Here is a 26,435-nt window from a genome sequence, read left to right as displayed (position 1 = left end):
AATAAATCGAGTACGCTAAAGGGCAGACTTTCCCACCGACTGGAGAGTTAAGGATGCACTTGGAAGAACTGCCTCTATTTAAGGCTAGTGTGCCAACCTTTCTGTACCTAAAAGAACCCCTAGATTTGAAAGCAGCAGGAAGGTGAAACAAAGGAGAGATGTGGAGCAAGCGCTGTGAGTCCAGCCATCAGTCAGAGGGTCTTGAATACAGTTGTAACATTCAATTCCCTGCTGGAGGTGGCCCACAGAATAAGGAAAAGCACCCAGAACAGGACGCTTCACCAAAATTTTGGTCTCAAGACACTTTTACACCTTTGGAAACAGAGGAAACTAGTTTTCTGTGTTTATTTTTGTTCTGTTTCGAGATAGGGTCTCATGTGGCCCAGGCTGGCTCAAACACTGTAGGTGAGGGTTACCATGAACTATCAGTTCTGTTGCTTCTACCTCCTGAGTCCTGGTATTACAGACATGTGCTATGAGTTCTGGCTTTTTTTTTTTTTAAGTGTGTGTATGTGTGTGTGTAATGCTGGGACTCAAACCCAAATCCTAGAGTACACTAGGCAAGCACTGTATGTCTGAGCTACAACCCCAGCTCTGGAGATGTTTTTAAAGATCTCTTTTTATTGATGTGTGTATTTGTGTATCTATATGCCTTGTGTGTGCAGGTGCCCACAAAGACCAGAAGAGAGTGTCAGATAACCTGTAGCTGGAGTTACAATGGGTTATGAGCCCCAGAATGTGGTGCTGGGAATAGACCTGTGTCCTCTGCAGAGTAGCAACTGAGTGTCTTTCCAGCTCCTATTCTGAAGAGCTTTACATTGAGAAGATTTATAAATGAGTATCTAGGTGTGGAGAGAGGGCAGCCGTTCAGAGCGTGTTTGGTCTTGCCCTTGTAGAGAGGACTCTCTTTAACTCCAGATCCTGGGGGATTCCAGACCTCTGGCCTCTGAGGGCACCTGCAATCATGTGCACAATCCCTCACACAGACCTACACACATAACTAAAAATAATAAAAATAAATTTCAAAAAATATACATCAATGCTAAATGTGGTGGTGCAAGCCAACACTCAGAAGGTGGAGCCAGGAGTATTGGGAGTTCAAGGTTGTCCTCAGGTACATAGTAAGTTCCAGACCAACCTATATAAAAAGAGAAAACAAAACAAGCAAACAAAAAAAAAACAAAATTATATAACATACACATATATACATGTATGTTGACTTATTCAAATACAATTAAAGAATTATTACATGTTTAGGTAAATTACATCTGTAACATAATAGGTCACTGGTCTAGCATGTGTGAGGCCTTGTGTTTGACCCAGCAAGTACTACAATCTTTTGTGGAAAATAAGTATATTTCAGACCCAACCATAAGGCCCTTGTAGTGGTTTAAAAGAAGATGGCCCCCAAAGAGAGTGGCACTAATGGGAGATGTGTCCTTGTTGGAGGAAGTGTGTCACTGTGGGGATGGGCTTTGAGGTCTCCTATGCTCAAGCTACACCCAGTGAGACAGACCACTTCCTGTTGCCTGCAATCCAAGATGTAGGACACTTAGCTACCTCTTCAGCACCACATCTGCCTGCACACCACCGTGTCCCATCATGATGATAATGGACTGAACCTCTGACCTGTAATTGAGCCACCACAATTAAATGTTGTCCTTTATAAGAGTTGCCATGGTCATGGTGTCTCTTCACAGCAACAGAAACCCTGACTAAGACAGAAGTCGGTACCAGGGACTGGGATACTGCTGTGAAAGGCCTGACCATGCTTTTGTTTGGAGGAATTTGGACTTTGGTACTTTGGGTTAGGAAAGCAGTGGAATGCTTTAAGCACTGCTTAATGAGCCATACTACTAGGGGCATGGAAAACAGGGGTGATAAGAGTGATTTGAGCTGGTCAATGGTGGCACACATTAAAGAATTCCAGCCCTTGGGAGGCAGAGGCAGGTGGAACTCTGTGAGTTCAAGGCCAGCCTGGTCTACAAAGGAAGTTCCAGGACAGGCTCCAAAGCTACACAGAGAAACCCTGTCTCAAACAAAACAAAACAAAACAAAAGTGATTTGAACTCTGTGTGTGTGTTGGGGAGCGGGTTAAAGAAGTTTCAGAGAAGAATTTTAGTATGTTGCCTAGAGATTGCTCTTGTGATATTTTGGTGAAGAATGTGGCTGCTTTTTGTCCTTGTCCAAAAGGTTTGTCTGAGGTGTTGCCTGTGAGTCAAGATATAAGGACTCTCGGCTCCTGCTCTAGTATCATGTCTGCCTGAATGCTGCCTTGCTTCCCGCCATGACAATAATGGATTAAACCTCTAAAAATATAAGCCACCCCAATTAAATGTTTCCCTTTTTGAGTTGCTGTGGTCGTGGTGTCTCTTCACAGCAATAGAAACCCTAACTAAGACAGTCCTCAAGAGACGGGCCTCCTCAGAACAAAACACTTGGTGGCAGACCTGGTGTGAAAATGAAGACAGTCCTTCCTCAGTGCTCAGAGAAGGGATTGGAGAGATGGCTCAGTAATTAAAAGCACTGGCTTCTCTTCCAGAGGACCTGGGTTTGATTCCCAGCACCCATATGGATGCTCACAACCATCTGTAACTACAGTTCAAAGGGATCCGATGTCCTGGCCTGTTCAGGCATCAGGCACACACATGATACACACACACATACATGCAGGTAAAACGTACACAGAAAAAAAATAAATCTTATATTTTAAAAAAGTTTTGGCTTGACTTTTGAGCACATGTTGAGATATGGAGAGGCCAGGTGACAAGCACAGAGTATGCCTCTAGAACAGATTAATAAGAAACTGGCCTTTGATCTGCTCTGTGGGATCTGGCCAGTGACCCTCTGGCAGTGTCCATCAGGCCCTGTTTATCTGTTTTGTTGACAAGCTACAATTGTGGGACCTGATAATATCCCACATCAAAGTGGTATATTCTTTTTGACAATTCATTTCCCTACAGGCTACCCCTTCAAATCACACAAAATTGCATTTATAACAAGAATTTATCAGGCTAGGTAGTGGTGGCGCACACCTTTAATCCCAGCACTCAGGAGGCAGAGGCAGGTGGATCTCTGAGTTCAAGGCCAGTCTGGTTTACAGAGAGAGTTCCAGTAAAGCCAGGGCTACACAGAGAAACCCCATCTCAAAGAACAAAAAACAAAAGCATCGTTCAGATATTCAGAGCCCTGGCAGCATTTGTCTTGACACTGTGAAGTCACAGTGTTTTTCTGTTTTAACTGTTTTTTTTAAATTTAGAGATACATATATGCGTGTGTCATGTGTATGCCATGTATGTGCCCACAGAAGCCAGATCAGATCAGATCCCCAGGGGCTAGATTTACAGGGAGTTATCGATGCCCAGTGTGGGCGCTGGAACTGAACTTGGGTTCTGGAAGAGCAGCCACTGCTCTTAACTGCGGAGCCATCTCTACACCCTCACTTTAGCTATTTCTAAAGTCCATTAATCTATTTGTTCACTGCTTTGTGATCCAAACCCAGATGACCACCTAGTGGTAGACTGCAGGGGTCTATAAAGCAGACAGGTAAGTACAGAATGTTCAAGAATAGACTCAGAAACATGCCTTCAAGTCAGAATAACCTGAATCATAGGTGGAATGAACTTTAAATCACCATTCCTGTTTTAATCTTCTTACCTGGATGTTTCCTGTGAGACCTCATCCTTTTGCTTTTGTTAATCCCTGCCCATTCATTCCATGCTCATATGAGAAGACTTAGTTCTTCCAGCTTTGAACAAAAACAGCTTTGAGGAACTGCAAAAGAGTTACAAGAGAACAATTGCCCAAGATTCAGGGGGGGAAAAGTGTTTTTTAATGGAACAGAGGGTGACTGGAGAGATGGTTCAGGGACTAAGAACACGTGCTGCTCTTAGAAAAGACCACAATTTGGATCCCAGCATCCATGTCAGGTGGCTCACAGTTTCCTGTGACTCCGGCTCTAGGGGATCTAATGCCTTCTTCTGGCCCCCATAGGTACCTGAACTCATATTTACATACCCACACACAGAGGCACACACATAATTTAAAAAAATAAACTAAATCTCTAAAAAATGGACATATGTAGCAAACATAGTATCTGAGTTTGGATACCTCACACTCATAAAAACCAGGCCTGATTCTGAAGCTCTGTGCTCCTGGTCCTGAGGGATGGAGACAGAAAGATGATAGCCAGGGCTCACTGAAGCAATCACTAAGCAGTTCATCAAAAGACCCTGTCTCAGAAAGATCAGGTGGAGGCTGGAGAGATGGCGTTCAATGGTTAAGAGCACTTATTACTGTTTTCAGAAACCAAGATTTGGTTCCCAGCAACCACATGATGGCTCACAACCATCTCTAACTTCAGTTCCAGAGGATCCTGACTCCCTCTTGTGTCCTCCTGAGGCACTGCATGCACGTGGTGTACAGACATACATGCAGGTAAAACAAACACATAAAATAAAAACAATAAATGAATAGCATACGCCTTTAATTCCAGTACTCAGGAGGCAGAGGCAGGCGGATCTCGGTGAGTTCAAGGCCAGCCTGGGCTACAGAGTGAGATCTAGGACAGGCTTCAAAGCTACACAGAGAAATCCTGTCTTTAAAAAAAGAAGTGGTGGCGCACGCCTTTAATCCCAGCACTCGGGAGGCAGAGCCAGGCGGATCTCTGTGAGTTCGAGGCCAGCCTGGGCTACCAAGTGAGTTCCAGGAAAGGCGCAAAGCTACACAGAGAAACCCTGTCTCGAAAAACCAAAAAAAAAAAAAAAAAAAAAAAAAAGAAGAAGAAGAAGAAGAAGAAGAAGAAGAAGAAGAAACCAGCCATTAACATCTGGGCTACACCCGCATGTACACATGTGTACACACATACACACACACTGGAACATATGCATTAGAGTCCATGTCATCACTCTAACTTGGTTATGAGACAACCATTCCTCACTGCTCTGACAAGCTGAAAAAATAACCTGAGGTCGAGAGAAATAGTTGCTCAGCATCCATCAAAGGAAGTGACGTTACTCTGGCAGCATCCATTCTTGTCTAAGTCTTCCAGTGTTAGAGATGTGTGGTTACGTGATGCACTTTATGCTCATAGCTGATGTATCTGAAGTTGGTGTTGAGTTTATATCAGCAGAACAGAAAACGCATTATTTTTACATTACATTGTGTAGTTGGATTTCTATTGCTGTGGTGAAGCACCATGACGAAAAGCAACCCAGGGAAGAAAAGGTTGCTTTCAGCTTCCAGTTCCGCATCACAGTCCATCACTGAGTGACGTCAGGGTGGGAACACAAGGCAGGAACCTGGAGGCAGAAACTGAAGCAGAGGTCCTGAAGGAGTGCTGCTTACTGACTTGCTAGTTCCTGGCTTGCTCAGCCTGCTTCCTTATAGAACGCTGGATCACCTACCCTGGGGTGGCACCACCCACAGTGAACTGGGCCTTCCCACATCAGCCATCCATCAAGAAAAATGCCCCCACAGGCTTGGGCAAATGACTCTAGATGGTGTCGAGTTGACAGAAGAAGCAGCCAGCACCCATTTCTTTTTCTAGCACCTACGTGAATGGAGTAAACTGTCAATGGGCAGCTGATCAGCTAATGGCTCTGCTAGTATCTGGCTTATTTTTCTTCCATCAACCCCAAAAGTATATTTCCCACAAAACTCAGTGTTGTTTTATATACAGTTCTCTTACATTTTTGTTAGTTACACATAGCTACAATCTTATATTAACTTCTCTATTCAATCTGTTTTGAAATGTTAGTTAAAAGATATGAAGGAAATAGGACCATACACATATTTAACTGGATAAGAGGAAAAATCAACTTAATAGCCTTTTTTAATCACTGTAGACTCTTCTCTAGTACCACACCTATCCATACTGTAAAAATGGTTTTATTTATTTATTGTATGTGTATGGGGGTGTGCTTGTCTGTATGTGTGAGTGTGAGAGCACTTGTCGAGGCCAGAGGACCACCTTAAGGTGCTGGTCTCCACCTTCCACCCTTAGACGGGTCTCTTTGCTGCTGCAAAAGCCAGGCTGTCTGGTTCGAAAGCATCCTGAGATTCTCCTGCCTCTGTTTCCAGTCTCCTCCTGAGAGCGTGCTGGGATTATAGCTGCTTGTTCCTTTTCATTTAGCTTTTATGTTGATTCCGTGGAGCCCGGCTTGAGTTATCAGGCTTGCACAGCAAGTGATTTTACCCACCAAGCCGTCCCCCAGCCCTCTTTATTTGTTTTAAACAGCACTGGAGGTTAGGAACCACAGCTTTCTGCGTGCTCAGCAAGCACTCTACCACTGAGCCATATCCTCAGCCTTTTTGAAACTTATTATTTTAAGACAGTGTTTCCATAAATTTCCTAGGCTGGCCTTGAATTCATTCTGTATGCCAGGCAGACATTGATCTTGTGATCCTCCTGCCTTAGACTTCCAAGTGCTTTGAGGCATATACCACTACACTCAGCAAAGTAAATTGTCTTTGGTACTGAGGGATTCAACCTAGGACATTGCACATAATAGACAAATGCTTTACTAGTGAGTCAAATCCCAGCTCATCAAGGGCATTCATAATTGAAAATGGTATTTTTATTATTTTTTTTGAAACAGGATCTCTCTATGTAGCCCTGGCTGTCCTGAAACTTGCTATGTAGACTAGGCTAGCCTCAAATTCACAGAGATCTACCTGCCTCTGAATGCTGGAATTAAAACCATGAGCCACCATGTCTGCCAAAAATGGTATTATTAAAAAATTGGGCATGGTTGCATATGGTAATAATCCTTGCACGTGTGAGACAAAGGCAGGGGGTTGTTACAAGTTCCACGAAAGCCAAGTCTACCTATGGAGTTTCAGGATGTCCAGGGCTGCATCATGAAACTCTATCTCAAGAGTCCAAAACCAAGGAAATTAAAATGGTACTTTTTAACAATTCTGAGCTGAGGGCTGGGCACGATGCCACCTGCAGCACTTAGGAAGCAGAGGTAGGCAGATCTCTAGGAATTTGAGGATGATATGGTCTATGTAGCATGTTTGAGGCAACAAGGCTACTTAGTGAGGCTCAAACAGACAAAAAAAGTTGCAAGCTGAGGCTGGGGAGATGACTCAGTGGGAAGCCCGAAGATCTGAGTTTAGAGTCCCTAAACCTGTGTAAAACCCAGAAGTATGCATCTGTAATCCCAGTGATTTTAAGGAGAGATGGGAACACAAACCAGAGAACTCCTTGAAGCTTGCAGGGCCAGCTAATTCATCTGCCTAAGCAACAGTGAAAAGCAAGAGACCCTGTCAAATAAGATGGATATTAAGAACCAACATCTGAGATTGTCCTTTGACCTCCACATGCACACCATGGCATGTGCACACCCTCTCACACACAAACAGACACAACTACACACCCGCATTGCAATCTGGGGAGCTAGGGATGTAGCTCAGTTAGTAGAATGCTTGCTTAATGTGCACGAAACCCTGAGTTTCATGGGAGGTGGAGGAAGGAGAATTAAAAGTTCACAATCATCCTGGGTTACTTAATGAAACAGCCTGGGATATATAGCACCATTTTGAAAATTAATGAGGGCATACAAAGATGGCTCAGTAGTTAAAGAGCACATATTGCTCTCTCAGAGACCCAAAGTTCAATTCCCTGCACCCAAATTGGGCAATTCACAACCATCTATAACTCCAACTCTGATGCTTCTGGTCTCCATGGACATGTGTACTCATGTGCACATATCCACACGCACACACACACAAACACAGACACACACAGATAAACACACACACTAATTAAAAGTAGAATAAAGAGGACTAGGGAGATAGTTCAGCAGTTAAGAGCACTGACTACTCTTCCAGATGGTCAGGGTTGAATTCCCAGCACCCACTTGGAAGCTCACAACCATCTGTAACTCCAGTTCTAGGGGATCCAAGACCTACTTCTGGCCTCTGTAGGCACCAGGCTCACATATGTTGCACAGATATACATTCAGGCAAAACACTCACACGCATTTAAAATTTTAAAATAAATAAAAATAAAATAAAGTATTTTTTAAAAAATCAATATGGTGGCTGGAGATATAGCTCATCAGTTAAGAGTGCTTGCTTCAGCGAGGTGGCAGTGGCACACACCTTTAATCCCAGCACTCGGGAGGCAGAGGCAGAGGCAGGCGGATCTCTGTGAGTTTGAGGCCAGCCTGGTCTACAGAGTGAGATCCAGGACAGACACCAAAACTACACAGAGAAACCCTGTCTTGGAAAACCAAAAAAAAAAAAAAAAAACACTTAATGTGGCAGCCAAAATGGAAGGAAAAAAGAAAGAAGGAAGGAAGGAAGGAAAGAAGGCTGGAAATATGACTTAGTAGTTAGAATTTACTGCTCTACCAAAAGATCATAATTTGGACCCAAAACCTGTGTTGGAAGCTCACAAACACCTGCATCTCCAGCCCAGGCTACTACACCGAGCAAAACTTTCAATCACCATAGATAGAGTGCACAAGATATTCCGAAGAAAAAAACAGATTTAAACTATACTTAGCCACAAATTCAGCCCTATAGAAAGCACTAGAAGGAAAAGTCCAACCTAAGAAGTCAAATGCACCCACGAAAATACAAGCAATAGACAACCCCACAACAGCAAATCCCAAAGAAGGGAAATACACACACACTACCACCAAAAGATAACAGGAATTAACAATCACTGGTCAATAACATCCTTTAATATCAATGGACTTAATTCACCTATAAAAAGACACAGGCTAACAGAATGGATATGAAAACAGGATCCATCCTTCTGCTGCATACAAGAAACACACCTCAACTTCAACGACAGACACTATCTCGGAGTAAAAGGCTGGGAAAAGACTTTCTAATCAAATGGACTTAAGAAACAAGCTGATGTAGCTATCCTAATATCTAATAAAATTGACTTCAAACTAAAATAAATCAAAAGAGATTGAGAAGGACATTACATATTCATCACAGGAAAATCCACCAGGATGAAGTCTCAATTCTGAACATTTATGCCTCAAATACAAGGGCATCCACATATGTAAAAGAAACAATACTAAAGCTTAAATTGCATATCAAACCCCACACATTAATAGTGGGAGACTTCAATACCCCACTCTCACCAACGGACAGGTCTGCCAGACAGAAACTTAAAAGATAAATAAGGAATCTAACAGATGTTATGAGTCAAATGGACTTAATAGATATCTATAGAACATTCCACCCTAACAAAAAAATATACCTTCTTCTCAGCATCCCATGGAACCTTCTCTAAAATCAACCATGTACTCAGTCACAAAGCAAATATCAACAGATACAAAAACAATTGGAATAACCTCCCATATTTTATTGGACCACCATGGTTTAAAGTTAGATTTTAACACCAACAAAATTATAGAAAGCCTGCAATCTTACAGAAACTGAATAATGCTCAACTGAATCATCAATGGCTCAAGGAAGAAATAAAGTAAAAAATTAAAGGCTTCCTAGAGATCAATGGAAATGAATGTACTACATATCCAAACTTATGGGACACTATGAAAGCAGTGCTAAGAGGAAAATTCATAGCACTAAATGCCCACATAAAGAAGTTGGAGAAATCTCACACTGACTTAACAGCACATCTGAAAGCTCTAGAACAAAAAGAAGCAAACTCACTCAGGAGGAATAGACACCAGGAAATAATCAAATTGAGAGCTGAAATCAACAAAATAGAAACAAAGAGGACAATACAAAGAATCAGTGAAACAAAGAGCTGGTTCCTTGAGAAAATCAACAAGATAGACAAACCTCTATCCAAACTAACCAAAAAGCAGAGAGAGAGCATCCAAATTAACAAAATCAGAAATGAAAAGGGAGACATAAAAACAGACAATGAGGAAATCCAGAGAATCATCAGGTCATACTTCAAAAATCTGGACTCCACAAAATTGGAAAGTCTAAAAGAAATGGACAATTTTCTCGATAGGTACCACATGACAAAATTAAATAAAGACCAGATAAACAGTTTAAATAGACCTATAACCCCTAAGGAAATAGAAACAGTCATTAAAAGTCTCTTAATCAAAACAAAAAAAAAAAAACAAAAAACAAAAAAACAATTCAGGACCAAATGGTTTCAGCTCAGAATTCTACCATAATTTCAAAGAAAAGCTAATTGTAATACTCTTCAAATTGTTCCACACAATAGAAACAGAAGGAACATTACCAAACTCTTTTATATGAGACTACAGTTACCCTGATACCCAAACCACACAAAGATGCAACAAAGAAAGAGAATTACAGACTAATCTCCCTCATGAACATTGATGCAAAAATACTCAATAAAATACTGGCAAACCAAATCCATGAACACATCAAAAAATTTATCCATCATGATCAAGTAGGCTTCATCCCAGGGATGCAAGGTTGGTTCAACATATGAAAATCTGTCAATGTAATACACCATATAAACAAATTGAAAGAAAAAAGCCACGTGATCGTCTCATTAGATACTGAAAAGGCCTTTTACAAAATCCAACACTCCTTCATGATAAAAGTCTTGGAGAGATCAGGAACACAAAGAACGTACCTAAACATAATAAAGGCAATTTACAGCAAGCCAACGGCCAACATCAAATTAAATGGAGAGAAACCCAAAGCGATTCCACTAAAATCAGGAACAAGACAAGGCTGTCCATTCTCTCCATATCTATTCAATATAGTACTCGAAGTACTAGCTAGAGTAATAAGACAACAAAAGGAGATCAAGGGGATACAAATTGGAAAGGAAGAAGTCAAACTTTCTTGATTTGCAGATGATATGACAGTATACATAAGTGACCCCAAAAATTCTACCAGGGAACTCCTACAGCTAATAAACACCTTCAGTAATGTGGCAGGATACAAGATTAACTCAAAAAACCAGTAGCTCTCCTACATACAAATGATAAACGGGCCAAGAAAGAAATCAGAGAAACAAACACCTGCATTTTCAGCTCTAAGGGATCTGATGCCCTCTTCTGGTCTCCAAGAGTACACAACCATGCAAAGAAATAAAATCTCACTATGTAGGTATGACCTGCTTGGAATACACTTCATAGTCCAGGCTGTCCTTGAATTCACAGTGACCCACCCACCTGCATCTGCCTCCCAAGTACTGAGATTTAAGTGCCATCAGTCTTGGCCTTAAAAATAAATCATTTAAAAGTTTTAATAAATAAATGTAAAATTAATAAAACAGACAAAAAATTTCAAGTCAGGCATGTAATCCCAGCACTTGGGAGGTAGAAGCAGGAGGATGAAGAATTCATCCTATTCATAGCTGAATAGGAAGTTTGGAGCTAGTCTAGGCTACATGTGACATTGTCTCCAAAACAAAACAAAACAAAAACCATAAAATGAATAAATGAACACATAAGTAAAATAACTATTGTAAATGTGGGACAATAAGGAACACGAATGGATACTATTCCACTTTGCTGCCTCTGTCTTCCTTGTTGCTATGCTGCCAGCATCACCAATGTGAATGTCAACACGGCAGTGTTATTGTAGCTGTTGTCCTTGAAGTCCCCAGGAGCTCTGAGCCACACTGAGCACCACTGCTGGCAGATGTAGACATAAAAGCAGGGGTTACTGGAGCCAGATGTGTTTGGCAGCTGGAATAACTAGGTCAATAGTGTTCCTGCTGTTGAGGACATGTCCACTGCTAGGTTATCCTAACAGGCAAGGCAGGTCACATCACTTTGGAAGCTACAGACCTATAAGAGATGGGTCTCTCAGTCACTGTCAAACTGTGACTCAACAGGCAAAACATCTGTACACAGAAAATAAAAAAAAATAAAAACCTGGGGCCCAACGGGAGTTAGTGCAGCTTGGAAAGTTTGTATTGACTCTTCTAGGACCATGCACAATGATGGTTCTGGGTTGTGTAGCTCAGTGGTAAAGTAGTTGCCTAACATGCATGAGGCTCCAAGTTTAATCTTCAGAAGTACCCAACCACCCAAAGTTACTTCCACCAAGTTTAACCTTCTGGTCTGTTACATACAAGTGGCTCACTCTTGTAATCCCAGGACTTGGCAGGTAGAGGGAGGAGGGTAAGGAGTTCAAGGCCATCCTTGGCTACATATTGAATTGGAGACCAGCCTGGACTATACGAGGCTCTGTCTAAACAGCAAAGGGGGAGGAGGAGGGGGAGGACAAGAACAATATCAATAGACTGGAGGGATGGAGAGTGGGGTTGAGTGGAAGTGTGTGCTTAGCAAGCATGAAGTCCTAGTTCAAGCCACAGGACTAATAATAATAACAATAACTGTGGTGATTTGATAAGAATAGCCCCCAGAGGCTCGTATATGTGGGATGCGTGGTTCCCAGTTGGTAGACTCCTGGGAAGGATTAAGAGGTGTGGCCTTATTGGAGGAGGCGAGTTCAAAAGCCCATGCCAGGCTCAGTGTCTCCTGCTGCTACTTGAGAATCTGCATGTAAAGCTCTCACTACCTCTCCAGCACCATGCCTGCCTGTGTGCCACCATGAGGACTCCCCACCACGATGACGATGGACTAAGCCTCTGAAGCTGTAAGCAAGCCCCCAATTCAATGCTTTCCTTTGTAAGAGTTGCCATGGTCATGGAGTCTCTTCACAGCGATAGAACACTGACTAAGACAATACAAAGGCTGGGGATGGCTCCATGACTGCTTCCAAGCCTAATGACCCGATTTGATCCTTGCGACCCACTTGGTGGAAGGAGACAATCAATTCCTGCAAGTTGTCCTCTGACCTCCACTCGAGCACACACACACACACACACACACACACACACACACACACACACACACACACGAATGTAAAAAAATTAATGGTATGGAAATAATAGGCACCTTCTGTAACCATCTACTTAATAGGAGTGAAGATCTGCTAAAGAGAGACACTTGTGCCCCTCCCTAGGCTATCAAACTATTGGTTCCAAAGAATTACAATTTCTCCAGGGTAAGGGACAGGCTGAAGTCTGGTGTCAGCCAGGAAGAAGTTGCCTCCCAGGAGAGATTTCACAGAATTCAGAGGACACCATGGGCCAGACTTGAAGAGAGGCAGTGAGGGGTCCATAATGAGGGGGAGTGCATACTGACCAGGACTGCTCAGTCTGTATGCTGTCTTGCCCTCTATTGGAATCTGACCCTCAGGGCAGTGCACTAAAGGTGGACTTGGGGTCACGGGACCTCTTTATTTGTTCCTCTCTCCGATGTGGACACATTGGATCCATCTCCTTTTTTCTGTTTCTGTCACTTGTCTCTTTAATTGGTGTACTGGGGTTGGTGGCCAAGCCTAGCTTGCGGGGGCTTTTAGAGCCCAGGCTTTGCCCCTAAGAACTCTAGTGGTACCACTGTTGTGACGTAGGGAGTCATAAACATTAAATAAATTCTGTGGGAGCACTGGGAAAATGAACTAGGCGTAGAAAATCAAGGAAGTTTCTGTTGGTTTGTTTTGAATTTGGGCTGGTGGTGCAGCTCAGCTGCTCAAGTGATCCCCTAACTCACCTTATTCACTCTAACTTAACATCCAAAACATTGAATGAGTTGTCTTAAGGGGAAGCTATGTCATATAATACAGAACGAGGACACAGCCCCTGCTATCTGCCAAGGAAAATCAAATCGTTAAAACTAATATTTTTTTTTTTCAGACAGGGCCTCCCTAAGCAGCCCAGGCTAGCCCGGTATTTATTTCTCTTTCCACTTGCGGCTTCTGGGAGCTGAGACTGCAAGTATGCACCACCACTCTTGTGCCAGACCTTGCTCTCTTTTTAAGTTTGAGATGTGATCTTTCTATGTTGCCCAGGCTGACTTCAGCCTCCTAAGTAGGTGGGATGGCAGGTGCCACGCCACTACCCGCATCTAGCAATTAAGATGTTTTTAAAGTGGATTTGGGAGATTGCAAAAGGCCTGCGCGCAGACCTGCTAAAAGGTTAAACCACAGAATGTTCCAATAGGCTTGGGTCAACAACTGAAGCCGGTATCTGCTAGCCTTCGGCATTTCTCAGCACGAGTACCCTCAATAACTAACAGGAAGGTTTGCAATTTAGGATGTCTGCCCAAGCAGTGACTGCCTCCAAAAGCCACTCTGGAAATCCCCAGTTAAGAGCAAAACAAAAGAAGCCCCTGCCTTTGCCTCATGCACTGTTTTAGGGTGCTCTGGGGCAGTATGTCCAAAGAGCTCCCAGATAAATGCTACTTGGCTTCAGTGTTTTGTGAGGTTCTGTGTTTGTATGTTTTGTTTGTTTTTTGAGATGGTCTCAGTATGTAGTCTTGGCTGGCCAGGAGCTTACTATGTAAACCAGGCTGCCCTCAAATTCAGAGATCCATTTTTTTTAATAATTTATTTATCTTTATTTTATGTGCATTGGTGTTTTGCCTGCATGTATGTCTATGTGAGAGTGTCAGATCTTGGAGTTACAGACAACTGTTAGCTGCCATGTGGGTGCTAGGAATTGAACCCGTGTCCTGTGGAAGAGCAGTCAGTGCTCTTAACCACTGAGCCATCTCTCCAGCCCCAGAGATCTATTTTAAAAAAAAAAAAAATTTTTTTTAAACTAGTACTCTGTTTCAGAATTTAAATATAAACCAGACATGGTGCCCCATGCTGGTAAACCTAGGACTGGCAAGGTTGAGGCAGGCAGATTATCATAAATTCAAGGCTAAGGGGCTAGAGAGATGGCTCAGAGGTTAAGAGCACAGGCTGCTCTTGCAGAGGTCCTGAGTTCAAGTCCCAGCAACTACATGGTTACTCACAACCATCTATAATGAGATATGGTGCCCTCTTCTGGCATGCATGCATACATGCAGGCAGAACACTGTATACATAATAAATAAATACATCTTTAAAAAATAAATAAATAAAAATTCAAGGCTAACTAAAATTATATAGCCAAATACAGTTTCAAACAACAATAAATAAAAAAGGGAAGTTTTGGAGAAGCAGAATGTGTATGCAGCTACATGCACGCGTGTGAAAAAGGAAATTGATAGAGATGAGGGAGGAAGAAGCAAATTCAGTCCCGTGGGGAATTCCAGAAATAAAGAAATATGAAAAGAATTTCCACAGGCCCAAGGAATGAAGAAGCCCTTCAGCAGAAATGGGTGTTTGAGGAGGGCATGGGTAGGGCTGAGAAGGCTGCTTCCTGGAAGCCTGGGAAAGTGGGCGGACACCCAGGAAGTCTGCCTTTAACCGGGAGGCAAGGTGAATTTACTCAAGTCTGTTTGGGGAACACAGCAAGTAGTCTCTAAAGGAATGGATGGGACCAGAAAGGTAGGTCTGGAAATGGAGGGAGTTGTCTAGAGCAGAGACCATGTTCATGTTCTAGCCACTGGGAAGCTGGAGTTGGTCGAAAGAAGAGAGTGAGCATACACAATGACCAAGGATGAATGAAGAGATGGCCAAGCCCAGGCATGGCGCTGGGGTCAAACCCAGGACGGCTTGGGCTAGAAAAACAGTCACAGAGCTATGCCCAAGCCCTGGCTTCTGTGCTCGCTTCGCTTGTTGTTTGTTGGCTCACACTGTAGCCCAGGCTAGCTCTCCTGCCTTACCACTGCCCCCTCCAATGTGGAGGCTTTACAGGCATGTGTCACCACACCCCACACCAGCCGCCTTGTTTTTATTTTGTTTGAATTTCTTCCCAAGATAGTTTTATTTTTAAATATCAGACAAAAAACAAGGCTATCCTACAAAACAACTTGACAAAGGAAGCATGTAAAGTATGAAAGTATGTGACAGACCCACCACACATTTCTCCTGAACAACAGGCCTTCCTGAAACGCAATCACACAGGACATTTAACTTGTCATTCAAAGGAGACTAAGCTCCCTGGCTCTCCCCAAGCCCGGCATCTAGACTGAAGTATGATTGTTTGGTTGAATTTGTTTGTTTTTGAGACCAAGACTTCCTTCTTTTTTGAGACAGGGTTTCTCTGTGTAGCTTTGCGCCTGTCCTGGAACTCACTCTGTAGCCCAGGCTGACCTCGAACTCACAGAGATCCGCCTGCCTCTGCCTCCCAAGTGTTGGGATTAAAAGCATGCGCCACCACCGCCCGGCAAGACCAAGACTTTCTTACTTTTTAGCCCAATCTAGCTTGGAACTCATTATGTAGCCCAAGCTGGCCTCCAACTCAAAGTGATCCTGTCCCCTGTTGCTCGACTGCTAGAATTGCATGCATGAACCATCATGTCCAACTTTGTTTGTTAAGAGATGAAGTCTTGGGGGCTGGAGAGATGGCTCAGAGGTTAGGAGCACTGACTGCTCTTCCAGAGGTCCTGAGTTCAATTCCCAGCAACCACATGGTGGCTCACAACCATCTGTAATGAGATCTGGTGCCCTCTTCTGGCATGTAGGCATACATGCAGACAGAACACTGTATACATAATAAATAAATAAATAAATAAATTAAAAAAAAAAAAAGATGAAGTCTTGATATGTAACCCGGCCAGTCTAAAAACAGTTGTCCTTTTAGGCTATAATATTCCTCTTCCCTATTTTCTCACTCCATTTTCTCCCCTTTTTCTCACTTACTGTTTTCTCATTTGTTCTGCTTGTTTTTAGACAGAGTCTGGCTATAGCTATATAGCTGAGGCTAACCTTGAACTCCTGATCCTTTTGCCTCTACCTCTCCAGTACTAAGAGTACAGGAATTTGCTACCATGCCTGACTTTTTTTTGTTTTTGTTTGTGAGACTCTGTTAGCCTAGGCTGGCCTCAAGCTCATCGTGTAGCCCAGGCTGGCCTCAACTCACAGTAATCCATCCTCCTGCTTGGCCTTCACACGCTGGGATCACAGGAGTGAGCATAAGAAGTGATTTTGCAAGTAGTCTTCATTCCCCTTCCTGTTTGCAGAACCAGAAACTGAAAGCTCCAGAGGGAAACTGAGGTTTCCCCAGCTGAGTCAGCAGCACAGCCAAGGATCCCAAGTCTTCCGTTCACTAGAGACTGAAACCATCCTTAAACTACGGCTTCCCTAGCCTGACCTATGGCCTACTGCCCTCATTCCTTACAAGGCTGCTGTCACTCAGGGTGAGTTCCCTCTCCCCGGGTATGCATTGTGAGCCTGTAATGCCAGCACCAGTGGGGTGAAGACAGCAGGATCATTCTCAGCTGCCTGGTGAGCTCCAGGTCAGCCAGGCTACCTAAGACCTGGTCTCAGGGAGAAAGAAAATCACACCTTAGCAAGAGGCACAGAAAAATTACGGAAGCAGAGCACCCTCTTCCTTCTAGAAACAAAAGCCCACAGAAAACAATCTCAACACCCAGTCAGCCCAGAGTCTGGGGAGTTCTAAGTTCTGTGGGAGGTAAGGGGGGAGGGAGGGAGTGAGGGAGGAACACCTGGGCATTTGGCTGTGGTGATATATTGTGTATCCTAATAAAATTTGCCTGAAGATCAGAGGACAGAACAAGCCACTAGATTAAACACAAAAGCCAGGCAGTGGTAGCACAGGCCTTTAATCCCAGCACTAGGGAAGCAGAGATCTGTCTGGATCTCTGTGAGTTCAAAGCCACCCTGGACTACATGAGATTGACTCAGTCTAGGAGAGAAACAGAGGCAGACAGTGGTGGCACACACCTTTAACCCCAGCACATGGGAGTCACACACCTTTAATTCCAGCACTAAGAAGGAAGTGATATGGTTGGGTGGAGAAAATTATATAAGGCACGAGGAGACAAGAACTGAAGCTTTTTCAGGCTGTAGAGTCCTGGAGGTGAGATGTGGCAGTGGCTTGTTCCTTTGTCTCTCTGATCTTTTAGCATTTACCCCAATATCTGGCTCTGGGTTTTTTTTATTAAAAGACCATTTTTAGGAATTCGTGTTACATTTGGCTCACACCTATAATCCCCAAATTTAGGACTCTGAGGAGGGAAGATCACTGTGAGTTTCAGGTCAGCCTGGATGACATATCATATTTCAGGCTACTTGAGTTACATTATGAGACTCCGTCTGAAAATATAAAATAAAATAAAAAATAATAAATCCAAAAGAGAGGACTGGAGAGGTTGCTCATAGTTGAGAGTACAAACTGCCCTAAATTCAGTTGGCCACACCCACATCAGGCGGCTCACAACAGTTCCAGGGATTCCAGCGCCTTCTAAGTCTTTAAAAATAATGAAATGAAATGAGACTGAAGGTGTGAATTGACAGTAGGCTCTTACCTAGCATGCACCTTACCCTGGGTTCAAATGACCCTGACTCCAGCACCCACCTCCAAGGAAAAAGGAATGAAGTTTTTTTTTGTTTTGTTTTGTTTTTTTAAAGATTTATTTATTTATTATTATGTATACAGTGTTATATCTGCAGGCCAGAAGAGGGCACCAGATCTCATTACGGATGGTTGTGAGCCACCATGTGGTTGCTGGGAATTGAACTCAGGACCTCTGGAAGAGCAGTCAGTGCTCTTAACCTCTGAGCCATCTCTCCAGCCCCAGGAATGAAGTTTTTATTAGTTGTGCAGTTTAGTTTTTTCAACTAGTTAAACAAAAACTGTAAGAGGCTGGAGGTGTGGCTCAGGTGGTCCTCAGCTGGCGCTGTGGGAAGCATTAGATTCGAACCCAGCACCATATGAAAGCAAGCTTGGCGGTACGTGTGTATCTTTCTGTTAACTGAATGCATCCAAAAACATCATTTCAACATGCCATCAGTTGATTGGTTGATTGATCGATTGAAAACATGGTCTGCCTGTGTAGCCCGAGGTAACCTTGAATGTGATTGCCCCAGCCTCAGATCCCTGAATTCTGGGATTATATGTATGGAACAGCACACCAGGCTATAAAATATTGATGAAATTTATGAAAGTAGCATTTTATACTAAGTTTTTTAAACGTGTCATGCCTTTCACAGCCTCAGTTCTCACTAGCCATACTGTGAATGCTAAATGGCCACATGCAGGCAATGTTGTATTGGACAGCACAAGTAGGGAACAAGGATTTGGGGGTGGGAGGTCTTGGGACAGAACCTAGGACTCCAAACGTTCTTGGTAAAAACTCTGTTGCTGAGAGATCCATCCCCACCTTTTTTTTTTTTTTTTTAGACAGAGTCTCTCTATGTGGTCCTGGCTGTTCTGGAACTCACTTTGTAGACCAGCCAGCTTCAGACTCACTGATATCCTCCTGCTTCTGCTTTCCAAGTGCTGGGATTAAAGGCATTTGCAACCATACCTAGCCTAGGTGGGTTTTATCCTGTAGACACCCCTGCAGTTTAAGATGACTCTTTTAAAATATAATTCTTCCTTTTTAAAAATATTTAAGTTAATTTAACTTCTATTATTTTTTGACAATCTCATCACGTAGCCCTAGTTGGCCTGGAACTGGATAAGAACACCAGGCTGGCATCAGACTCACAGAGATCCACTTGCTTATTACTATTATTCTTTAACTGTGTATGTCTGTGTGTGTGTACTTGTACACATAAGTATAGGGTCTACTGGGGCCAGAAGAGGCCATAAAATCCCTTGGAGCTAGAGTTACAGGTAACAAGCTGCCTGATATGGGTGCTGGAAATCAAATTTGGGTCCTCTGGAAGAATAGCACATGCTTTTAATGGATGGGCCATCTCTCCAGCCCCAATCCTTTCTCTGTGACCACCTGAGTCCTGCCTCTTGATGAGAGAATCGCAGTACCCTAAAGACCGCATCTAGAACTGACATTCTCCTCACCTCTTGGCCTTTTGGTTAAGATGAGGTGTAGAAATGACATTCTCTGTTGTAATCTCATTCCTGTTTATTCTAGATTTTTCTTTTGCTTTACCGGGAAAGAAAGAGGTTGTGCAATTTTATGGCGTTACGAAGGAGCTGGAGAGATAGCTCAGCAGCTGAGAACAGGCATTACTCTTGTAAGGGATCTTTTTCTGTCCCACCTGCCAGCTCCCAAGTAATGACACAAAGACTTATTATTTATGAAAGCGTGGCCTATAGCTTAGGCTTGTTCCTAACTAGCTCTTATAACTTAAATTAACCCATTTATATTAATCTACATTCTATCACATGGTGTTACCTTTCTCCCATCTTGTACCTCTTGTTTCCTCTCCATGTCTCCTGGCTCTCCTGTGTGCCTAGATTCCTCCTCCTCTTCCTCCCCCCACCCCGCCTCCCCCCCAAAGTCCTGCCTATACCTCCCACCTAGCTATTGGCCATTCAGCTTTTTATTACAACCATCACAGCAATACATCTTCACACAGTGTACAAATCCCACAGCATACCCTTGCAGAGAGAGTTCAGTTCCCAGCTCCCACATCAGACAGCTCACAACTGCCTTTAACTCACCAGGGAACCTGACACCTCTGACCTCGGACATACACACACATACACATAATTAGAAATCCTTTAAAAAAAGATCTATTTAAAAAGTGTTACTAGTTGCTTTGATTTAGTTCTGTAAAGCTAACAGTGCAATGTTTGGGAATGCAGTTCGTCCATGAGTCCCTGAGCATGCCCAAGGGAAAACACAAAAGTTTCTCAAAATGATATAGGGATTCTAAATTTATTAAAGCCTCCTTCCCCCCCCCTCCCCCTTAGGCTCTTATTTGTTGGAGGAGCTAAGATTTCCTCCTTGGCGTTGTTATTTCTTCTGGGGTGGGAAAGAATGTCTGTTCTCTTGGTGCCCTGTTATTGTTCTGTCTTGACAAACTCCATCCGGAGAAGAGCAGATTTTCTCTGGCGGAGAGCCACATGTGGTGGAAAAACCCTTCACCCCGGGCCCCCTCCTAATCCACTGGACAAATCTGTGACAACTGACCAGGGTCACCAACTCCCATGGTGACCTTTGGAGGGAACTCCAGTAGGGAAGGAGGGGCTGGTGAGTGAGCTATCACTTCCTGACTATCTTCTGTCCGGCCGCGGACACTGCTAAGGTGCCCTGCCCTGCCCTCCTCCCCACTGCCTACGATCAGCCTCAGCACCTGAAAAGCCCTGGGAGGAGGAGGACCAAGATTCCTCACGGCCAACTTGGGACTTACCTAGAGATTTTAAAGATTTTAAATATGGGCATGAGTGTGTGTATGCGCATGTGTGTTCACATACCCACAGAGGCCAGAAGAGGGCACCCAGTCCCCCACCACCACCCCTGCGCCCCCCCCCCCCCATCTGCAGTTACAGGCATTTGTGAGCAGCAGATGTGGGTGGAGGGAACTAAACTTCCATCCTCTGCAAGAGAAGCGGGTGCTCTTAACTGCTGACCCATCTCTCCAGCCCCGTTTTCTGGAAATTTTAGTGCTTTCTTCTCACCCAGGATGGCCCTGGGGGACAAAGGTTGCCCAGCGAGATATCTTCGCCCGGACATTCGTTTCTATCTGAACAAGGCTAATTTAAGTCCCTGAAAACTAGAATTACTTCTCTGAAGCATAAAAAGGAGAGGTCATGGGTTTCTGAAAACTTAGGAGGGTTAGTTGATCCTTTCTTTTCACCTTCTGGACGACTTAGACGCTCCCCCCCCCGCCCCCCCCCCCGCCCCCGCCCCCGCCCCCGCCCCCGCCCCGTCCAGAGTGCTCTGTTGCTTTAAGCTTAAGCTTTTGTTTGGGAGGAGACTGGGAGGGCAGCAGAGAGCGGACGCCTACCTGGAGAAACCTGCAGTTAGGTGTGGCAGGAGCTGGAGAGGCTGGAGTCGCGGGATGGGCAGGAGGCGGGCAGAAAGTTGGAGTAAGCAGGAAGTGAAGCTGTGGCTGCCTTGAGTGGAAACAGACTAGGCGAGTACTGCTTTGAGAGGCCCAAGTGCTCCGAGACATGGTGAGTGGCGTGGGGGACTAGGAAAAGAGAGATTTAGGGGGGCTACGAGAGGGGGATTGGGCCTGGGGGTTGCCTGTGTCCAGATAGGTAAGTTGGCGACAGTCAGAGCGCTGGCCCTATTGGGCCGGCGCTGCCTCTGTCTCTTTACTTCTGACAACTCGTCCACAAATAGCTCTGCGCTCCGGGCCAGGGGTTCCTGACACTTCTCCACCGCCTTCCTCCTGTGACCTCGGAGCTGGATCCGATCAGGGTTTCGGTGGGGGCTAGGGGGGCCCGAATTCCAAGGCAAGCTGCTGCGCCGCGCCCTCCCCCTCCTCCGCCTCCTCCAGCTGGGCCTGAGCCCGGTGTTGTGACATTACTGGGCCACAAGTGCCCCTGCCTTTTGGAGCTCAGATTCCAGCCCAGCGGGCTGGAGTTCTCCCCCTTAGCCTCGCACTGTATATATGCAGACACCCAAAGGATCTGCCTGGCCACCAACAGCAGCCCCTTCTCTAGAAACATTAGCAACAGCGCCAGGGTTAGTAAAGCAGCCAGACGTCGGTCCTCCCTGACAATCTAGCTTCAGCCCACACCCGTGGCTGGTACCTGAGGCCCCCTGGGTCACTAAGGGAGGAGTCCATGCCTTTTCCCTCCGAGTTCAAAAGCCTTATCTAGAGGCCTCCTGGATAGAGAGACCGCAGCAGGGAGGACTTTCAGTATCTACATACGCAGGCGGTGGTGTGTGGCCTACACCAGGCGCTAAAGCAGAAGGTGCGGTCCAACGGCACAGGATGCCTTCTGGGGGCCACAGCCACTGAACCGCAGTTGCACTGCGCAGCAGGCCGGGACCAGAACACCTCAGCAACAGCTGTCTGGAGAGGCACTCGGACTGGGCCAGGCAAGGGTGCTCGGCTGGCCAGCTCTCACACTTTTAGTGAGACCCCACGAGGATCGGAAAGAGGGTGGCGTGGAGACCGGTTAACAGGACTCGGCTGTGCACTGCTGGGGGAACTGAAAGGCCAGCTGTGTCATCTCCCCGGCCTTTGTGGAGAGTGGAAATAGGGACAGGTGTGTGTTGATTTTCCTTGTCAGGGACCCTGAAAATCCCCCCCCCCCCAAGAAGGCGGATGACAGTCCAGAATAAAATCTCATCTTCTGGGACTTAAAAACACACTTACGTGGCAGCCAAAATGGCTTGGCCGGTAAAGGCGCCTGCAGTGCAAGCCTGCGGGCCTGAGTTCAAGACCCCTCCCACTTCCATCCGCAGCCACTGCAGAAGACGATCCGCTGGTGAAAGTTTCCCTCTGACCTCCCCATGAACGCTGTGGTGTGCGTGCATATTCCCCAGCCCACACCCACTGATAGATAGTACACATATATTGCACTTAGGCAGGACTGAGAGTGTGGCTCAGTTGGTAGAATGTTTGCCTGGCATGCCTGACGCTGTGGGTTCCATCCCCAGCAGCTCATAAACCAGGAGTGGTGGTGCACACCTGTAACCCCAGCACCGGGGAGGTAGAGACCGGAGGATCAGTTGTTCAAGGTCATCCTGTTTAGGAAGGAAGTTTGAGGCCTTCCTAGGCTCTATGAGACCCTGTCTCAGATAAATAAGAAAATAAATAAAGCTGGTGGGGTGGCTCAGTGGGTAAGTGCTTGCCACGTAAGAACGGAGGTTTGAGTTGGATCCCCAGATCCACATTAAAAAAAAAAAATCCAGGTGTGGTAGCCACAAGCACTAGGTGTGATGGCTCCCAGCATTGGGATGGTGGAGATAGGCTGATCCCTGGGGCTTGCTGGCTAGCCTAATCTGAGAGCCCCAGGCCAACAGGAGAGACCCAGCCTCTGAGGGGAAAAAAAAAAGCAAGGTGGAAGGCTCCTGTGGAATGACACCTGACCACCCGAAGCTGATCTCTGGCCCTCCATGCCAGGTTACACACATGTGCGTGCACGCGGGCACACACCCACCCGTGAACATAGACAAAGAACATTCTCTTTGTAAAGTATTAGAAATGGCTAAAATCTACTTTAGCTCCTTCCAACCTCCTCTAGCCTCTTGGATCCTCGCCGCTTGGTCTAATTAACCCCTGTATTGACATCCAGGAGGAAGCCAGTGGGGGTGCCGGAAATGACCGAGTTAGGAACCTGCAGAGTGAGGTGGAGGGAGTCAAGAATATCATGACCCAGAATGTGGAAAGAATCTTGGCCCGAGGGGAAAACTTGGACCATCTCCGAAACAAGACGGAGGACTTGGAAGCCACGGTGAGATGGGAGCAAATTGGGACTAGACGGAGAGATCTCACCGGGGAGGGGAGAGTTGGGGGGGGGCTGGAGGGGGCAAAATGAGCAGAAGGGGTGGTAGACTACCGTGTCTACTGGCCTCTTGCCTTTCAGGGAACTGTTGAGTCCCCTCTTCTGGTTGGTACAGAGCTCAGTGAGTGGGTCCATTTGGGCTTGGGTCAGGAGTCCACCTACAGAGCCATTCCTGAGACAGCTCAGACAACTGCTGCATTCTTAGGCTTCTTTGGGGCACGGAGCTGATTCTTCTTTTGAAGCCCTTGACAGTCATTTGGAGTTGACGTCCCCAAGGCAAACCTCTGAGCACCGGGGAAGCGGTCCTTGGCTTTCAGCATTTTCCACGAGTTATTAGGCTGGGAGTGGGAAAACAGAGTTTTGCTGAGTCTGTTTAAAACACAACTGAGAAGAACAGTGAAATTCTTTGATCCCAGGATCCCTCTGCCTGCCAAAGGCCAGAATAATATCTCCTACACATCTTGCTTAGGCCAGCTGCTCAGGGAGGAAGGAAGTCCGGCATCAGCCAAGGCTGGAGCCTCAGTTTCCACATGCTGTGGAGAACTCTGGCTTTCTGGGCCCCATGTGTAATCATGGAATCTAGTGTCTCCTGCAGCGTAAGCTGGGTACACAGAGACTTCGTGTCTGTAAGTAAACTTGGGGGAGCAGGATGCCTTTTCTTACTCTCTCAACCTTCTGTAGTGCCCTGATTCTTCCTCCAGCTTCCACAGTCCCTAGAAGACAAGTGTCATAGAGCCAGGAGATGTACCCATCTGGAGCACATTCCTGTACCCCTCCGTCTGTGGGTCTGCTCTCCAAAGGCCAGATGGCTCTGCCTACCAAACAAACCTGGATTGTGAGCATATGTGAAACACTCCTCAGTGTGCAGGCCATGGGGGGGATGGGAGGAAAAAGAAGGAGGCTGGATAGGCTCAGGTAGAGTTCTTGACTAGAATTCGTGAAACCCTGGGTTCAGTCCCTGACAACATATAAACCCAGTATTGTGGTACATGCCTGTAATCCCAGCTCTTGGAAGGTAGCGGCAAGAGGATCAGAAGTTCAAAGCGAGGCCATCAGGATGGCTCAGGGGGTGAAGGCACTTGCTGTTGAGCCTAAGGACTCGAGTTCCGTACCTGGGATGCACGTGTTTGGTGGAAGGACAGGCTTTTAAAAGTTCAAGGTCATCCTTTTCTGCATAGGAACGGAGGCCAGTCTTTGCTATATGAGATCCTGGCTAGAAAGAAAGAAAAAGGAAGGAAGGGAAGTCCTGGCCCCTGCCATGCTCGAAGGGATGCCCACGAGCTCAAGAATTCTAACTCTGAACTTGGCTTACAGCTTGTTGTGGAAAGGGATTTATCGAGGTAGGAGGGTAGTGCACTGTGGCACTCAGCAGGCAGAGATAGACAGATCTCCAAAGTTCCAGGCCAGTCAGGGATACATAGTGAGACCCTGTCTCAAAAGTTAAAAACAAAACAAACAGACAAACAAAACCCAGAGAGATAGCTCCAGGGGTAAAGACTCTTATCGTCATGCCTGATTCCATGAGTTCAATCCCCAGGACACAGAATGGAAAATGAGTACCGTTCCTGCGAATTGTCCTCTGCCCACCACATGAGCAGTGTGGTGCATATGTCAACACAGAGACACCAATCAATGTTATAAAAATATTTTAAAAGCCTTTCCATTCCCACAGCTGGACATGGTGGAGTACACCTTTCATCCCAGCACTCAGCGGGTGGAGGCAAGCGTATCTTTCTGAGTTTGAGGCCAGCCTGGTCTACAAAGCAAGTTCCAGGACAGTCAGGGCTGTTACACAGAGAAACCCTGTTTCAGCAAAACAAAACAAAAACATCTTTCCATTCCTATTGTAAAGGAAAGATTTATTGTTTGTTTATTTTGAGGTAGCTATACCTTAGCTCCAGTCTGTGTTTCAGGTTCTCACTTCAATTTACAATGTAAACATCTACACTATGGCATGTGGGCCTCCACCTGTACTCTTGTTCTGAAGGAAGGACTCACTGGGTCACGACTTTATCTTGTCCCTAACAGTCTGAACACTTCAAGACAACATCGCAGAAGGTGGCCCGGAAGTTCTGGTGGAAGAATGTGAAGATGATTGTCATCATCTGTGTGATTGTCCTTATCATCATCATCCTCATTGTGCTCTTTGCCACCGGCACCATCCCCACTTAGAGCCCCTCTCATGCCCCGCTACTCCTCAGGGGTAACCCTCCCTGATGTGTGCCAAGAGGGGCCCTCTCCTGCCCTCCTCCACAGAAATGCTGCTTGGTCCCCGTGAGGGCCTTCTGCGACATCTGCTCCAGAAGCACCTTGATCCCCTGGGGGGAGAGAGCTGGACTGTGGCTGCATCTCAGGGGTCCTGAGAGTGGGTTAGAGAGACCCAGAGGGCCCTGCTGGTGGCTGGCGGGCAATAAAGACCTTTCAGTGTCCCTAA

The 26,435-nt window shown here is 45.4% G+C and overlaps 1 protein-coding gene and 1 long non-coding RNA gene across 2 annotated transcripts; one reads left to right on the top strand and one right to left on the bottom strand.

Moving 5' to 3' along the window:
* Positions 1 to 331: 331 nt before the first annotated feature.
* Positions 332 to 22,005, bottom strand: LOC131905926 (uncharacterized). Its single transcript, XR_009378076.1, has 3 exons — positions 21,544 to 22,005; positions 3,658 to 3,774; positions 332 to 1,138 (listed from the first exon to the last, which is right to left on the bottom strand). It is a non-coding gene; the product is annotated as an uncharacterized LOC131905926 (long non-coding RNA).
* On the top strand, positions 21,487 to 26,435 carry Vamp8 (vesicle associated membrane protein 8). Its single transcript, XM_059256719.1, has 3 exons — positions 21,487 to 21,712; positions 23,792 to 23,950; positions 26,030 to 26,435. The coding sequence occupies exons 1-3, from the start codon at positions 21,710 to 21,712 to the stop codon at positions 26,171 to 26,173; spliced, it is 306 nt and encodes a 101-aa protein (XP_059112702.1). The 5' UTR covers positions 21,487 to 21,709; the 3' UTR covers positions 26,174 to 26,435.

Source organism: Peromyscus eremicus, chromosome 3 (genome assembly GCF_949786415.1).
Source record: "Peromyscus eremicus chromosome 3, PerEre_H2_v1, whole genome shotgun sequence".
NCBI lineage: Eukaryota > Metazoa > Chordata > Mammalia > Rodentia > Cricetidae > Peromyscus > Peromyscus eremicus.
This window is presented reverse-complemented; position numbering and strand designations above follow the sequence as displayed.

Bases quoted from the DNA above. Each gene is read 5' to 3' on its own strand.
- Vamp8 (XM_059256719.1), top strand. The intron at 23,951-26,029 runs GTGAGATGGGAG...TGTCCCTAACAG, and splicing joins CGGAGGACTTGGAAGCCACG to TCTGAACACTTCAAGACAAC.